The sequence below is a fragment of the Clarias gariepinus genome, chromosome 15, assembly GCF_024256425.1.
Source record: "Clarias gariepinus isolate MV-2021 ecotype Netherlands chromosome 15, CGAR_prim_01v2, whole genome shotgun sequence".
Lineage (NCBI taxonomy): Eukaryota > Metazoa > Chordata > Actinopteri > Siluriformes > Clariidae > Clarias > Clarias gariepinus.
This window is the reverse complement of record NC_071114.1, coordinates 5,822,047-5,840,167: the sequence shown is the minus strand read 5'-3', so window position 1 is coordinate 5,840,167 and position 18,121 is coordinate 5,822,047. Positions and strand designations below refer to the sequence as shown.

General features: G+C 38.3%; 1 protein-coding gene across 1 annotated transcript; it reads right to left on the bottom strand.

The window, feature by feature from the left end:
- Positions 1–863: 863 nt before the first annotated feature.
- On the bottom strand, positions 864–13,315 carry LOC128543209 (atrial natriuretic peptide receptor 2-like). Its single transcript, XM_053513575.1, has 23 exons — positions 13,277–13,315; positions 12,673–12,769; positions 11,197–11,329; positions 9,437–9,564; positions 8,826–8,926; positions 8,561–8,663; positions 8,302–8,447; positions 7,516–7,588; positions 7,290–7,434; positions 7,117–7,203; positions 6,879–7,022; positions 6,664–6,785; positions 6,438–6,576; positions 4,910–4,958; positions 4,689–4,799; positions 4,137–4,256; positions 3,892–3,985; positions 3,456–3,543; positions 3,226–3,365; positions 2,961–3,113; positions 1,435–1,533; positions 1,196–1,287; positions 864–968 (listed from the first exon to the last, which is right to left on the bottom strand). The coding sequence occupies exons 1-23, from the start codon at positions 13,313–13,315 to the stop codon at positions 864–866; spliced, it is 2,508 nt and encodes an 835-aa protein (XP_053369550.1).
- Positions 13,316–18,121: the final 4,806 nt, after the last annotated feature.

The following is an 18,121-nucleotide window of genomic DNA, read 5'->3' as shown; positions in this document are numbered from 1 at the left end:
TATTGTTTACTTTATGTGTACAGTATTTGTATATCTTTTGTTTATTGTTTATTAATTATTACTTAAACAGTTTGTAATTGTAAATGAAAGATGTTGTCAATTCTCATATTAATAATAATAATAATAATAATAATAATAATAACAACAACATTTGTGAAATGTTGTAGCATTTATTCATGTAAATACAACAGCATGCAAAAACAATAATTAATACGTAACCTCACAGTATTTATAAACTATGTTTTAACTGATGGAATTTGAATTTCTTTTTTTAAATGTACAATAACACAAAGAAATGGCTCATTTAGAAGATCAAAAGTTGTAATACTATATGTAACTTGTATAACTTTATATAATTAATACTTATAATTAGCAACATTAAATATCAATATAAAATATATTTAAAAAAAATGGAAAGTGGTTAAAATGGTATTCAAAGTCAGAGCTGTCAGATTTGTTAGCAGGAATCACATAGCTGTCATCACACCACAGTCAAGAGGGTTTGTTCTTACAGTACTGTGATAGCAAAAAACAACCACTAGTTTAATCCTGTGGAGTAAAAACACAGGGAGCATATGCAAACTCCATGCACACAGGCCCGAGGGGGAAACCGGACCCAGACCATGGAGGTCCAAGGCGACACCACTGTAGTTTGGTAATTAGCTATTTACCAAAATAATAGATAAATATTTTGCAGTTGTTATATGTTTCATACTGAACACTACCCAGTTGTGAAGTTGTTTTAGCAATCTTGTTACTTCTGCTTAGTGTGTTAATTTCACATACTGTAAATGCAATACATTGCACAATTATATTACCAATACAGAACATGACAACAATCCTAATTTAAGTGAAGTTTGTGGTTAGTTGCTAACAGGGACAGGCCCTTTCTGTGGCTCTTTATCATGAAGTAGGTCTGTTGGGCCCCCTTTTGTTTCCAGCCACCATGTAGTCATCTCTCCTTTGCCCTTGAGACAAAGAAGATTATACAAACAGTACAGTAAATATCCAATGATAGCACAGTGTATACAAGATTGTTGTAGGAAAGAAAGTGTGAGGACTGTTTAGGCAGCTGAAGGAAGGATCTTATTGCTCAGCGAAATTAGAGTTGTATTTTACTTTAAAATGTTCTCAAATATCTCTTATCAAACTTATCAAACCTATGAACTCAGTCTTTGGTGTTCCACTGATTTACCTTCACATTCAGAGCGCCACGGCAGACCAGCACGTATCCTCCTAAAGTCTGCAGGAGACCAGCTGTAGATTCACTACACTGAATCTTTAAAGCTGCAAGATGTATAAGAATGAGATGTAAAAGAATTGTTGGGAACAAAAGCTGAAAATTTTATTAATTACTATTTGTGTACTGTATCTGAGTATGTTGGTTCTAGTCCATTAATGGAAACCTTTAAGGTTAACCCTTGTTTCAGTTACCTTCACTAGTGGACTCCATGCGAGATGCTGTGTTCACAGTGTCTCCGAATAAACAGTAACGTGGCATTTTGGTGCCAACCACTCCAGCCACTACAGGCCCTGTAAAAGCCAGATCATACACTCACCATCCACTTTATTAGAATCACCTGTAAACCTGTCATCCATGTACTGTAATTATGCAATCAGCTTATTTACATTTGGGCATTTGGCAGACGCTCTTATCCAGAGCGACTTACATTTTTATCTCATTATACATCTGAGCAGTTGAGGGTTAAGGGCCGCGCTCAAGGGCCCAACAGTGGCAACTTGGTGGTTGTGGGGTTTGAACCTGGGATCTTCCGAACCGTAATCCAATGCCTTAACCACTAAGCTACCTCCGGCCCTCATGTGGCTTATCATGTGGCGGGAGCGCAATGAATAAGATCATGCTGATACAGTTCAAGACCTTTGGGTTATGTTCTCAAATCAAACATCAGAATGAGGGGAAAATGTAACCCAGGGTCTGGGTTCGATTCCCGCCTCAGATCTGTGGGTGAAGTTTGCATGTTCTTCCCGTGCTTGGTGGGTTTCCTCCTGGTAATGCAGTTTCCTCCCCCAGTCAAAAAGCATGCAGATTAGCCTAACTGGCATTCCCAATTTACTCAGTGTGTGAATAAGCATGTGAGTGTATGTCTGTGTGCCCTGCCATAGATTGGCACTCTGTCCAGGGTGTGCCTCGCCTCGTGCCCTAAGTCTCCTGGCTTCAGATCCTGTATACAGGATAAAGCGGTATAGGCGATGAGTGAGTAAGTAAGTGAAAATGAGTTCTGATGAAACATCTGATTGATGAGTGAGGTCATGGAAGAATGGCGAGAATGGATCAAACTGACAGGAAGGCTTAGGTTACTCAGCAAAAACGTATCTCAAAACAGGATGAACCACATTAATCCAGTGAGCTAAGAACAGGAAGCTGTGGCAACATGCGGCATCCGAGTGGACAGTTGAATGTTGGAAACTAATCAACTGGTTTGTGTAAATACTAGAAACTGTTTTGCATTTAAGTTCCATCATGATAACAGTTTCTTATATACTTACAGCCTTTAATTTCAGTCCGATTTAAATATGATTGAAGTTGCGATACCTTTTTTTCTGCATGACTAAATGCACACTCGTGAGGTTTGGCTGATTGGACGATTGCATGAAGGCAAATATTTTCTCTGATTATTTTCCTGTAATTTTCCCAGACCAGTTCGACCTCCTTCAAAGGAACAGTACAAGACTCTCCCAAAGCAAAGTCAGCTTGGTAGCGGAAAGCAAATAAAGTATTTAAATAGTAATTTACTTTTGTAAAGGAAACCGGACACAGTCAAGTGACAATGAGGGCGTGTGTGAAACAGTATAACACTGCCTGAGGGTATTTATGAGGATGTCACAACAGTCCTATTTGCATGCACTCTAATTAAATAGACACAAAGCACTGAGTCACAGTGGTTTCATCAGTGGAGCCCAAAGTCAACACGTTATTATCAATGGCAAAACATGCTGACCTGAGTGTATGCCAGCTCGTATCTTCAGCTGGGTAGTGGGCTTGTGTGGGATTTTGAACGCATGGCAAACGCTGATCAAATCCAAGGCCATGCTGGCGATTTCACCTGCATGATTGATGCCATTCTCATTCGGCACACCAGACACCACCATATCTAAAAGGATTCCGAAATAGTTTCGTATACAGTTATGAAATCTCATATACTGTAGGTTTAGATGAACTCTGCAAAAACACATTTTTTGTCACATTGTTGTCACCAGACTCACAAGCATCTCCGATAGTTTCCACTTTGTACACGTCATAGTTGTCAATGATGTCGTCAAAAGTGGTGTAAAGTTGGTTAAGGAAATCCACCACCTGGTGCGGTGTGCTCGAGCCTGAGAGCTGGGTAAATCCCACTATATCGCTGCTCCAAAGAATAAGAAAGAACAGAAGTAAAAAGATGTGCCTGGGGCGACGACACAAGCTGATCGCTGATTCATATCATGTCACTTGCCTAAAATATACAGTAGCATTAGTGTAGCTTTGTGCCTCTGTTGTGCGTCCTTGCCTAAGATCATCAGCCACGGGTTTCGGTAGCATACCTAATGAAATAAAATGAATTGACACAAAGGGTACAATCCATTATTACTCTTCTATATGCAGACGATCTTGTTGGATGTAAATTAAGGATGTAATCTCAGAACTTTCCTACAACAGTTCTCCTGAGTTACAATAATGTAAAAAAAAAAAAAATAATAGTAATAATAGTAATAATAATAATAATAATCCCCAGTGTGTAAATTTCAGTGAGGATAGAATCTGTTATCGTTTCACTAGATGGCAGTAGTAGAACACTTTTTTGATTTATACTATATATACTGTATAATCAGTTATTATAGGAGCTTCACAGCAGTTTTAAATTGATACATGAAGAAGCACTCTGGATGTACTGTAAAGCAGGCGGTCCGTCTTCTGTTTCTCCTGAAGAAGGTCTTGAGTTCTCTCGGCAACTATGGCCTCCAAATGCTTACTGTATTTTTCCATCTATAAGCACAAAACAAATGATCAAACTGTCTATCTAATCTATTGGATTCTTTCGTTCTAGGTTGGGTTATTGATGTTGATTTATTCTTTGCAATAATTAAATGATATGATCTATGATGTTGCTGACTGTTATATATTAAAAGGCTCTTACCAGGTTCATCATCATATCAACAGGACTGACTTTGTGCGGGTTCATTTTATCCAACATCTTTTTCACTTGCTCAAATGTTGGCCTGGTGGAGACACTGTGGGACCAGCACTTCTTAATCAGCTAGAATTATGATAATGCATAGGTGTTAGGTGATGTTTTTCCCCCCCAACACAATATTTTAACAATATTAAATAAACCATAGATCAAATTCGTAAAGGAAAAAGTATATAAATATGTTTACAAGGGGTGTTCAAGTCAAACTGGGACTTTTCATCGTGCAGAAAAACAGAACACAGTTATGTGACAAGAACTCCCTTTATTTCTCTATATAATCCCCTGATGCCCTTATTCCAGCGTTTCACTAGTGCTTGGACACCATCAAGGTAGAATGTTTTCTCAGAGCCATGATCAGACTGCTTGCTTCACTGCTGGCCTCCCAGGAAACCCCTTAGCAGATGTATGAAAAATAAACCCCTTGTGAACCGAATCAAAATCTCGCTCTCCCACATCCTCATTCTCATCTTGCCGCAAACTGAATAATCAGAAACAAACCTCACAGTACTCCACTTGATTAGGACAATCACTGTCTGATTTCCCAGCTGTCAGTTCAGGAAGAGGTGGACGCCATCTTTTATCAAGCCTCACAGGTTCACTTTTTTCCTGCTCCAATGAAAATAAAGGAATAAATAAATAAATAAATAAATAAAACCCTAGTCAACATCTACAGCCTAGTGATTGTCAAATACCGATGTCTCGGATCTTTAATAACTTACCGAGATAAGGTCACTGCGTGTGGCGATCTCTACCAAGATAATAGAATAGCTAGAGGTATAAAAAAAAAATATCGATTTTTTCACACCATTTACAGCATTTTATCTCTGTTTTAGTAGACTCCAGGATGTATAACCAGGATTCTGTGTGTCTCCAGATGTGTGTTTTAGTGATAACAGTGTTTAAAGTAGCCTACAGTAAAACCCAACACTGTGTTTCCTGGAATGCGCTATGGTATAGTACCTACCAATTCTCACTCACTCACTCACTCACTCATTTATTGTTTTTACTGCTGTTAAGGTTTTATTTGTGTATGTAAAGCACTTTAGATTCAAATGTGCTATACAGTACAAATACAGCTGTCTTGTCCAATATTGATTTAAGGCTTTACAATGCAATATGTAATACTATGGATTTGGCTCGTAAAACAACATTTCCTTTTTTTATCTTACTGTATAGGTAAAGACATGTTAGAAGAAGTACAGTACATATGCGCTGATTAGTACTTTTTAGTACTTAGTAGAATGTACTTGGAAATGTGATTTTAATGATAATTAAACTTTTTTTTAATTATAATGTGCTAGGTGGATCTAAGGAACGCCTAACACAAAGCATCTGCCATACACACACTGACACCCACTTGTATTAGATTAGATGAATTTGTATTAGATTAGATGAATTTGGCCAAGATTCACATTTTAATGGTTAACCTAATATGGATGCAACTCTATAACACATTTGTACAATGTTAATGTACTATATCAGTGTATTCAACAACCTGCAAACCAAGATTGTGCCAGATTGTTGGACTTCAAACGTGGCATGGTTGATGGTGCCAGTTTTGAGTATTTCTAAAACTGCTGATCTGCTGTGATTTTCACACACAACCATGTCTAGGGTTCACCGGGAATGGTCTGAGATGGGAAAAATTCCAGTTCTTGGAGCGAAAATGACTTGTTGATGCCAGAGATCAGAGAACAATGGGCAGACTGATAGTAATGCAACAGTAACTAAACAGTTACTCAAATAAAATCTTACAACCAAGAAGAGTATCTTGGAACACATGGCACGTTGAACCTTGAAGCAGATTGGCTACAGCAGTAGAAGACAGATGAACTGAGGCTACTATTCATATGAGCTCACCAAAACCGGCGGATAAAAGATGTCGCCTGGTCTGATGAGTCTCAAACCAACATAAAAGCACAAATCCATCCTGCCTTGTATCAACAGTTCAGCCTGGTGATGATGGTGTAAAGGTGTGGAGAAAAGTTTCTTGGCGCACCTTGGGCCCCTTAGTGCCAACCGAGCTTCATGTTCACTGTACTCAAGTGGCCTCCAAAGTTACCAGATCTCAAGTAAATAGAGCGCCTTTGGGATGTGGTGGAACTGCAGATTCTGTATACATTCTCACGCCAATATCGACCAACGTCTCTTTCCAGCACCTTGGTGAATCTATGCCATGAAGGTAAACGTGACTCCAACCCAGTACTGCCTAATGAAGTCATTTCCAGACAGCATTCTTAACTGTACACATCAGCTGCAGCAGTGTTGGTGCTTGTGTTACCCAACAAAACTTCAGGCGCAGAGTAAATGCGACAGAGGTTCACACAGTGGAAAGTGCTGCTCAGTACTTCTGAGTCCTCTTTCCTATAGGCCTTCAAACCGTAGTCTGCATAGTAAGCATGAAGAAACTTAGTACTTATCAGACCTTGGAAAAACATTAAAAAAAAACACACAAAAGGATTTTTTTTTTAACCTGATATTTTGCACACCCAACGATCATCAACAACACAGTTGCGGGAATGAAGCCGTCCGTGGAACATTTTGTGTTGGTGGAGATAAGCCATCCCACGGGCGATATCAGTGGCAAACGATAAGCTGAGGAAAAACAGAAACTAATGAGAAACACTTTTTTACTTCTGTGCTTTAGTCAAATATTTGAGGGGGGAAAAAAAACCAAGAAGGATTTACCGAAAGCCCCAGTTGATAGGGATATCTTCATTCAAAAGAACATCAGCCAGGCTTCCTTTAGGACAATATTCTGTAATGATGCAAACGTACGGGACTTCGATGGAACCTCCGATAAACTTAGCCAGATTTGGATGATCGAGTTCCCTAATTGAGAACAACCAGTTGGTGAAAATCAGGAGTTTGAAAATCCTATGTTTTGCACTTCTTAACTCTTGAAAAATCATCCAGAACTTCTCACCTCACTTCCTTCACTTCTTTCCGGATCGTTTTGGACAGAGTGAAGTGCTTTTTCTGGATGTGTTTCACCGCCACTGTCCTTCCGTCACTAACAAAATAGATGATCACTATTTTGTTAGATTCCACCTTGCATGCGACTAAAAGTAAACACACCTCACTGCCCTTATTACTCACTAGATGCCTGGCTGAATGAAACCTGGCTGAAAGCTGGTGTTCACCACCGTGCACACTGTGACGTCCGTGGCCCGGCTGATGCTGGAGTTGCTCTTCACCGGCTGTAGACTTGTTGTGCTACAGAAGCCCATGTAGCATGCTTTGCCTGTGAGCACCACAATGCTGTCAACATCTTGACAAACTGTTATTGTACTGTTGTCTACTGTATAATCTATCACCAAATTACCAAATATGATCTTATTGTAGCTGATTATCCAACTCTCATCCCAAAACATCTTCTGCTTTTGATATTGCAGCCACTATGGAGAGGTTATAGAAATTATATAAATAAATATAAGCATTTTACGGTTTGATATTCTACTGTAGTGATATTCTATTGCTGATTTACAGTACTGGGTATTCCATAAAATGACTTTCTTAATTGTCAACTCAATTAAAAAAGCTATACATTTTCAGGGGCGTTAAAGTCAAAGCATAACTTTTGATTGTGCAGAATAACAGAACACAGTTATAAGAGTAAAAATCCCAGTATTTCACTAGTGCTTGGATACCATCAAAGTTTTTTTAGCACACATCTTAAACGCTGGCCTCCCAGGAACTCCTAAACAGGTGGAAATGGCTTGGAGCAAGGTCAGGACTATATGGGGGATGTGGCAATAACTTCCTGCAACTCATGTTGGTGAATGATTGTGTGCACAGTTCCCACATCAAATGCATCACCTTCCCAAGTGTGCGACAAGCTTTTCAAGGTCCAGGTGCTCCACTTGCTGAATAATATAATTGCATTGAAATTTGATCCACCACAATTGGGATCTTCATTCACGGACGTCTTTGAAATGTTTTATTGCGGCTAAGAGTCTCATCACCGTATTTGTGCCTAAATTCTTCGGTCAATGTTACTCGGTTTTATGCCTTCATTCATGAGAAAGTTTGACTTGAACGTATATTGTTTATACAGTATAGCGAATGTAAATGCATGATGTTGATAGTCACATAATACCAGATTTCTCACCATTACAGTTATGATGAAACCGGTACAGATAAGGACAACTGGGAGTCCAATGGCGACCTTGATGGACATGGCCATGGGACAGACACCACAGTCTGCAGGGCATGTCAGACAGCTCTCTTCTAACTCACAGGTGTCATCTCCACACACTGGCACACAGAGATAGATAAAGGAAGCAAGAAAGAGTCACACTATTAGAACTGTTGAAAGAGAGTTTTGTTCTTTTGTAAAATGTTATACTAAAAAAACTTGCACTACCAACCTTGAGCACTAATGACAAGCACCTTGGCTTCGAGTGCAGCATGCATCTGTCCTACTTTAATATGGGCAATGATCGAGGTGACTCCTACATGCACAAGCACCACCTGATCAGTAAAAATCATAATGGAAACACAAAATGCATGAACAAAATAGATTTTTTTTTGTTTCATCTCATTTGGACAGACATGATCTTAATTTACATTTTTGAATGTAATGCACAAGTAAGAATAACAGGAATGAGCACAAACACCAAGGCTTTTTATAACCTTTGAGGTCCAGAGAAGCTGACTCATCTTGCCCGCTTTAGACACAGTATGAGTGACTATCTCGCCATCATCTGGGATCCAAGGACCACAAATCCCTCGACCTCTCTACGACAATAAACAGCAGTTTATAATTAAAGTATTATTGTTTATTATGGAAATCTTGGTGCAGATTTGCTGGCATGTTGGTATAAAGTTTTTTCAACTCAGTCATGCAGTACATTTATTTTTTTTTTAAGCCAAACAATGATCTGACTCTCAGCGAGAAAACTATGCGACCCAAGTCAATGAATAAACCACAAGCTTAAGTAATTTTTAACCTGATGTCAAGTTAAAGAATGCAAGAGAGAGAGAGAGAGAGAGAGAGAGAGAGAATGGCCAAAAGAGTAGTAGTTCTCCAATAATACTAAGATTTATCCATAAAAATAATTTGTTGGGTTTTATTTTTGTTAGAAAGCAACTTCTTTGATAATTAGACGTCAATTATAAGGACCATATACTGTATATATATTTCTTAAGAACCACATTGCTTATAAGATGCTTTCTATTTCTATTTCTTTTCTATTTCTGCTTTACGGTGTGTAATGCTTTAGATGTAGCACATAAATGACCACTGACCATCAGCCCAAGTGGACAAGAGTGGATGTTGGCGTGATACACGCAGCAGTTGTGCTCATTGGCGTTGTTCCAGTTAGATGGACATTCGTGTTCGTAGCAGAATCTTTTAGCTTCTGAAGCGTTACTGTGGGATAAACACATAAAACCCCCCAAAATATTAGATGTATGATATCATTAAAATGTTCTTGAGGACCTGATTGTGAATTCTTCTTCCCTGATTCAAGTGTCCAATTAAAGCTGTCAAGAGTCCTCAAAAGGACCTTGAAGACCTTGTAGTTTGACTGGAGGTGCAGAGACAGGGAATATTTTTCATTATTCAAACTGCAAGCTTTAAGACATTGGCTTTTCAAAAGGAAGCCGTCACAGGTGTTAAACAAAAAGAGCTATCATTTATATTAATGTTATATACTGTATAATCACTTACAGTGAATAAACCATTTCCTTCAGCATTAACATATAGAAACAACATTAAGAAAGCAATGAAGACAGGGATACAGCGTGCACCAAATGCAGCAGGCTGTGATGCACTGGATATTCTTTTCTTTTGCACTGGGTATACCTTTCTGTTATCGCTAGCATTCACATTTTTTCAAAGAAATTTCTGCATTCGAAGGCTTAGTGGTTAGCACTGTCGCCTCGCACCTCCAGGGTCAAGTCCCACTTCGGGGTCTGTGTGCATGGAGTTTGCATGTTCTCCCCATGCTTGGTGGGTTTCCTCCGGGTCCTCCAGTTTCTTCCCATGGTCCAAAGACATGCAGGTTAAGCTGATTGGCGTTACCAATACATACAATAGTAATCACCATCAGCCTCCGCAGTCTCATGTTGGTCTATAGAGGTTCATTGCTGCAGAAGTTCACAATTCACTTTTTTACAGGAACTAAAAGTCTTTCCATCAATTAACCTAACCAGCAGATTTTAATTAGCACAACTCTTCATCCAGATAGACGAGGACTAATCACCTGTTTTGTGCACAGGAAGAACTATAATGCATGCAGTATGTTGACAATCACGATATTAATCATATACAGTATAGTGCAAATCAAATCATTAAGTTAATGAAGATAACCAGGAAGACCAGTTAAACCTATACAGTACCATTCTGGGATACAGTAAGTAGACATCCAGCAATGACGCACGTCTGTAAATATCTGTATGAGTCCAACGGGTATGAGTGTAAGTATGAGTAGATGACCTCCTAATAGATGCAGATGTGAGTAGGTTAACGTTTAAAAATAAAATCATTTTAGCTAGCTGACCCCGTGATGCTCTGACAAATTACAAAATGCAGTGTTTAAATTTCTAAAACTTATTATAAGATTTTAATCCAACTTTAATACAGTACTGCCACCATTAAAGGCAAGTGCTTTGCTAGCCTCAAATGTCTCTCATTGGGTAATTGCATTGTGTGAATTGTGAAATGGATGCTTTTAGTATAGAATAACACAATTAGGCTACCATGATCATACAGGTTTTTAAAGGATAAATATTTCATGATGTTATCTGTGCTATAAATTAATGATTGGCTTAAAACGCCGAGCGGCGGTAGCACAGGAAATGCATTACGCTGTAAGTAAAGCTCGTGCATTTTCTATTAGTTGTAACACTGTGGTATAGAGCTTACATTAGAGATATAATCGTGCAGTATTTGTGGCTACACTTTGCATGTCTTCAACAACGACTGAATTTGATTGAACTGTACATCCAATGGATAACTATAGAAATGAGTAGGACGGATATATGGATAAAGGTTACTCACCTGAAGTGTAGGATCCTGTTTTCGACTGCATACTCATAAAAGGAATCTAATGCTGTGACAGAATAGGTAACATTAAACTCTTCGCCGCTGGTGACTTTCTCGGGAGGACGCTGCACCCACGCCATCTCTAACCCTGAGAAAAGAGTAAATGGCATTTTATGGGCTTTCCTTTTATTTTTCATGTCACCTTTGTGACATTACAAATGTATGTGGAGCGTCCAACTCAAACCAGGAATTTTGATTGTGCAGAATAAGAGAGCACAGTTACAAGAGTAAAAACTCTCTTTATTTCTCTATGTATGTAATCTCCTGCTACACTAATGCACTTATCCAAGCAGTTCACTAGTGCTTAGATACCATCAAGATAGAATGTTTTCTTGAGTCATGATCAGACAGCCTACATCATGTATGAAATGCTGGCCTCCCAGGAACTCCTTTAATAGCCCAAACATCTGGAAATTGTTTGGAGCGAGGTCAGGACTATATGGGGGACGTGGCATTAATTAATGTAATGTACAGTACAAGTGGTGTTGGTGAATGATTGTGTGTACAGTTCCCACAAACAGATACGTCTCTTATGCCAGTTGGTGCCGGACATACGGCCTTTTTTATATCGCTTGCACCGTTCATATGTTTTACTCCGGCTAAGTCTCATCACCGTACTGTGCTTGAAGTCTTCATTTCTATATTCATTCGCCAGAAATTTAATCACAAGTCCCGGTTTGACTTGAACACCCCTCTTATTAATGTTATCTCCCAAAAAAACATAAGGGCACAGTTTTGTGTAATATTAAGTCAAAAATACTGTACTGCAGAACAACATTTTAGTAGCATTTATTTTCATCTCCCAAAAATCCCTCAATAAAACGCTCATACTACTGAAACTAGTATTTTGTTCTTTTTCCCCTTTCAGTAACTAAGCTGGTTTCCTCGCTGGGACCTGAACCCAGGCTGCTGACCGGAGAGTTTTTAAACAAATTCATAAATCCCAACTGGAGAATATTACCGCAAGCTGCATCATGATGCCCAATCGTTTTGCCATTTGTTCATTGTATGCCAATGTCATTTCATCAAATGCCAGGGGTGATCCAGTGTCTTTATTGTTTCCAAATTAACCATGACACAAGTTTTTGACAACCTTTTTTAACAAATTCTTGCTAGAGAAATGGGTATGCATTCAAGAAAAAAAATCCCTCTCGGATATAAAGTGTTCCACTCCCACTCCGTGTGCACGTTAACAGTCCATCAGAATCATTTAGTATTTCTGGTAATGCATTTAGTACTTACTATTGCATCTTATACAGTAAATTGCCAAAGGGATGAGGAGGAAAATTATTAGCAAGGAAATATTGATTCTCAAAATCTAGAGGAACAAAACAACAATCGTCCACAAATAGTTGAGTTGGCTTACTTAAATCAATTTAATTTGCGTAAAATGTAATTAAATTTATGTGAAAAGGATTACTGTACACTTACCACCGCAGCTGATCATGTTGTAATCGTTTGGATCGACTATCGGCCAGCAGTCGTATTCAGTGTTGTCCAAGTCATGCCAACATTCAACTACCACAACCTGGTGAGAAACCTAAAGATTTGTTTATTTTTAATATTTTTTAATGTCACAAAACTAGTTTTCTTCAGATCGTGCTCAAAAGCATAGGGTCATGCTTTTACCGTTTCGTCAGGCCAATTAAATTTTTTTTTTCCCCCAACAACATGATTCTTACAGACAGTATCACGAAAAAAAAAAAAAAAAAAAAAATGTGTATCGCCTGTCCTCTCTGCATGCAAAACCTTATGGCTGTGTCACTGGCAGCACAGAGGACACAAAGACGCATTCACTAAGGTACCCCTTCATGCCCACCACAAGTGTTCCTGACACAGGAACAAAAACAAACGCGGTTTAATCATACAGTATATGCTGTCCTGTAATTTACTCAGTAACTCAGTGTTTAGAAGTGAGACAATATTTTAAAAACACATCCTCTGATATGATCTAAAATACTTTATTTGCCTCCATTTAAGTTATTTAAAGTCAACTTAACCACACAAAAAAGAGAAGTTCAGAGACGGTGCTTACCAGGAGGGAGAAGAAAGCCAGGATGTAGTAGAGAGCCATGGGAAACTGCTCATCACTGTGGGTTCTTGGTGAAGACTGACCTGGTTAACAGCTGCTGTCTGCTCTCCAGTTTTTTTGTCTCCTGATGGCCCTCTAATTATTCAATCAGGAAAAGAGCCCAGACTAATCCACAATCAGGTCCACTCTTCCAAGGAGAGCCAAATGACCTTCAGCCTGTACTAGCACTAACATTCAACTAATTTAAGGCCTTATGTTTAAAGAATGGTACTATTTGAAAATATTTTGAATGTATAAAATCTAGGAAATGTGAAAGTACATAGTCGGCCGAAACATGGGATTGGTACTAAATAAGTATGAAAAAGTGAATTTATTTAGATAGGATCATTTTCAGATAAAACACAATGTTTTCATAATACTTAAGGCTTCTTATCTCCTGATCCATGCTTTGTTTTTTGTAAATATGCATACACATTTATATTTTTATCAGATAAAAAGAAACACAAATTTCATGCCCTTTCATATAGAATTATATAATAATTATATATGAAATAAATTAAAATCTTTTAATGATCTTAATTGTCCATCAGATGAAACTTGGCCAATTTAAATTTGACATGGTTACGGACACTACAGATTTTTTGGCTTTTTAAGCTTTCACCCAAAACAAAAATGCTTTAATTTAAAGCAGCAATTTTTACAGGTCATTTGTTTCTAGAATAATTTTTGATACTTATTGATAAGTTATTGAAATATGAAATATTGAAATATGAATAATTAGCATTTTAAATTATTATTGTTAGAAGCAAGACAGTACAGTATAATGCATAAAATATCCAAGATTGCTTACTTCCATGTTGCATAAACTATAGAAGTAGCTTCTTTGGAACACACATTTTCTGTATTATATGTATAATAATTTTTTTTTTTAAGGCACTAATACTGATTTTAGCGGCACGGTGGTGTAGTGGTTAGCACTGTCGCCTTGCACCTCCAGGGTCCGGGTTCGATTCCCGGCCAGGCTCGATCCCGTCTCTGCGTGCATGGAGTTTGCATGTTCTCCCCGTGCTTGGTGGGTTTCCTCCGGGTACTCTGGTTTCCTCCCACATTCTAAAGACATGTAGATTAGGTCAATTGGTGTTCCCAAATTGCCCATAGTGTGTGAATGAGTGTGTGTATGTCTGTGTGCCCTGCGATGGATTGGCACCCTATCCAGGGTGTATCCCGCCTCGTGCCCTAAGTCTCCTGAGATAGGCTCAAGGCTCCCCGCGATCCTGAACACAGGATTAAGTGGTAATGAAGACCTAAGTAAGGTCCTAAAATATTAATTTAAACAACAGCATAAATTACTTAAAACTTTATTGTTTTGGGGGCGGTGCTGTGCTGGCACAACTAGTAGTTCTGCAACCACAGAGCTCCAAGGTTTCTGAAATAATTCTGAGCATTGGTCAGTTAGAGCGATATCTTGCATGTTCTCCCTGTGGGTTTTCACCATGTTTTTCTGCCACCCCTTAAAACATCCAATTCAGGGTATATTCCTGCCTTGCATTCTCTAGTAACCTCTGAGAGGCAGTGGATTCACTGAAACTCTGCCTCCCATTAATGTATTAATAATAAATGAATAAATGAATGAAACATCACCATTATGTTTTTGAGGCACACAATGAAACAAATAGCAGCCACTAAAATACTGCATAGTTAAGAAATATCACACGGGAGGGAGTGTACTGGTTATCATCACGGCTGTGATTCAACACACAAATTTGTGCCCTTAATCAGGGGTTAGAGAGGGATTTGGGATTCAGCCCAGTGTTAAAAGGTACTTAGCTTTCTAGCTAATTCAAACTTATCAAGAAGTCAAACAGATGTTTAAAATGAGATAACATTATCAGATGTGTTTTCTTGCTGAATCTGATCTACCATATATGGGTTGATAACTCCTAACAGCAGAGCATCCTTGAGATTTGTGCTCATTTAGCCACAGGCGCATTACTGAGGTCAAGTACTGATTGTATTCTGTTGTGTGAGAAGGCCTGGGGTGCAGTCACTCTTTCAAATCATCCCACCCATGTTCAGTGGGGTTGAGGTCAGTGTTCAAGAAACTCTGGTTCATGTTTCATGATGGGATTTTTTTTTATGGAAAAGCAATTGCTTTGGGAACTTCTGCTTTCACACTATACTCAATGTCCTGCAGCAAAACTGATCTCAAGAAATATTGAGCACTTCTGCATACGGCTCTGCATGATACATACCCAGGATCCCATGTTTACATCCAAAGTGGAAAGTTATGCCTTTCATAAGCTGCCTGGAATCATACTTACATCAGTTGCTAAACTGTCTGTATATCACATACACCCGAATTTAGGATCGTTCTATCTTATCTTATCCTATTTTATTTTAGGAGAGGTCTATCCTATAATAGTTTTTTTTTTCTAGCCTTGTCTCTTTGTCGTTCTATCTACTAGAAAAGGGGAAGGAATTTACAAATACCTCTTTATATCAATATCATTTTCTTCTATTAGGAGTATTAGGAGTAATTATTTCTGCCCATGTATTTAGTACTTTGTCTGAAGTCTTACTCTCACTGTAGTTACTACTATTTGCCTCCTTTTTTGGCACTAATGTTGCATATAAATACACTTTATTTGGTCATATTTGTCAAGGACAACACTTGGTCTTGCATATCCACCAAACAAAGGCAAACTATGTGTAACAAAGCAATTAATAGTAAGTTTTATCATCAGCCAGCTGTGTGTTTATAATAAGTCATAGTTTAATCTCAAACATTACAATGGTGACCGCACGCATTGACTGATAGCTTCATGTAAATTTGACATGAAGATCTAATTAATATATCCTATTATAATATCATGCCTTTATTTATAAGATCCTTTATTTGCACTTAATGTGGTATGTGTGTGTGCATAGCAATATTTTATAATACTAAATTAATTAAATGTTGTACTTACTTCCTTTTATAGAATTTTGAAGCCCATATCTTTACTCTGGTAAACAGCTTTATTCATGCGAACCATTCCATCACTCACTTAAAACTCTTCTTAAGAACTCATGACAACTGATCAACAACTGATCAAACTGCATCAACAATTCTTTTACTCTCTCTCCGGGCATTCCCAGTCATGTAGGTCATGGGTATCCCAACAGGGTTCGGAAAACCTTTGTCAGATCTAACTAACTGGCTTGGAGTGACAGGTATATACACTCCATGGAGCTGTTCATTTATTGGAACCCTAATGGTGACTTGGGGGTCGCTGTAGTCGCTTGGGGTCGCTTGGGGTCACTAAAGTCAAGGTATTTTAGCTGGGAGCTGTTTACAGAGGTCTTAGGTGGCAAGCCTGGACTGGACATCACTTTAAGGGTGGCTGATGGGTTAACATACTGTACACCAAATAGGTTTAGGAAGGATGGCCATAGCTACAGTAGTTATGTATATCTAGTATTCAAAATGGCTCTGAATTGCTTCCATAACCTCAAAAACACCTAACAATCACTTGGCTGAAACTCTCAATTTCCATGGATACAAATAACTGCAACATAAAACAATGTTTAAAACAATGTTATTATTGCAGTATGGAGTTTTACTATCAGGACTACTATTGGGAAGTTTGAAGGCGTCAGCTATTAAGGAATTGTATCATAACTTTTGTATAATGACTAATCAGAGATGAGGTCAAATCTGAAAACAGAAAGTATGAGAATGTGTATTGACTTGAAAAGGCCAGTGTGAACGTGTCTAGTGTTTTGCCTTCATGTTTTTTTCATTTTTTATCTTACATTACTGCTAGTTTACATGAACGAAAGCTTCTGCCAGGTTCATGACGTACCTCACGTAATACAGAGCTAACTAGCTTCTAACACAAAGGCTGAATCCTAATCCGTGAACAAGGGCATTGATTGGTGAGAGGAACAAAGGGTTCTACACATTATATAGTGCGATAGCTTTCTATTTCATGCTATTAGTGATACTGAAACAGTTAATCATTCTAGGGTTGAATAAGTGGAGACATAAAAAGAAACTTAAATTTACAGGATTGTTCACTACATAGGAGTTTATTCTTCTCACCAGTAAGAATTTTGAACTACTTTCACCCCTGACTAGGGGTTACCGGTCGCCCTTCTTCCATCTTAATTTAAAAAAGGGCCATCAAAACTGGCATCTATGCTGTTTTTCTTGGACCTCAGAACAACCTAAGCTAATGAGATGTGTGCGGGAACATGTTTTGTTTCAGGTGACAGTCCATTGGCTTGAGTAAAGGAAACATTGTCCATGATCTTAGCCTAAGTCTGATCTAAGTGCATGGAGCATGAGATGTGGTCCTTGGGGACAAAATTCTCTGATGCATCAATTTCTACTACATGGATGATTCTAGGTTTTCCTGGAGGGTGAAATACTTTTAAGTACTTATAGGCATTGTCTTTCCATCTCGAAGTTTTTATTTGAGAAGGGAGTTGAGTGGAGAGATAATCTGTCAATTGAGCTAAAACCACTGATTAATGAGACCTGTCATAACAAGGCGGGTATTAAGGCGCACAGGTTAGTTTCGCGCTATGGCTAATAACGTGTCGTCAGTGAAATGTAAATTGTTCAATTTCATTCAAAATCGGTTGATAAATATCTCATCTTCATGATCCTTTAACGGAACTGGTTACTTCAGGCAAGCTTTTTGTTGTAAACCTCTGCTCCTGGAGAAGTTCTTTTTAGAGATATTTTAAGTAGGATTTCTCTCTACATCACAGAATCCTAAATAAAACAGCCTACAAATAGGATCACATCAGCCTTATCTCAGCAACCGGACATGATAATAAACTCGGTATAAAAATGGAGCT

Excerpts from the sequence above, each read along its gene's own strand:
- LOC128543209 (XM_053513575.1), bottom strand. The coding sequence starts at position 13,315 with ATGGCTCTCTACTACATCCTGGCTTTCTTCTCCCTCCTG. Across the intron at positions 6,577-6,663 it reads TTGGGTGTGCAAAATATCAG|ACTACGGTTTGAAGGCCTAT; the intron begins GTTAAAAAAAAA and ends CTTACTATGCAG. Across the intron at positions 4,959-6,437 it reads AACACTGCTGCAGCTGATGT|CTATTCTATTATCTTGGTAG; the intron begins GTACAGTTAAGA and ends TTATACCTCTAG.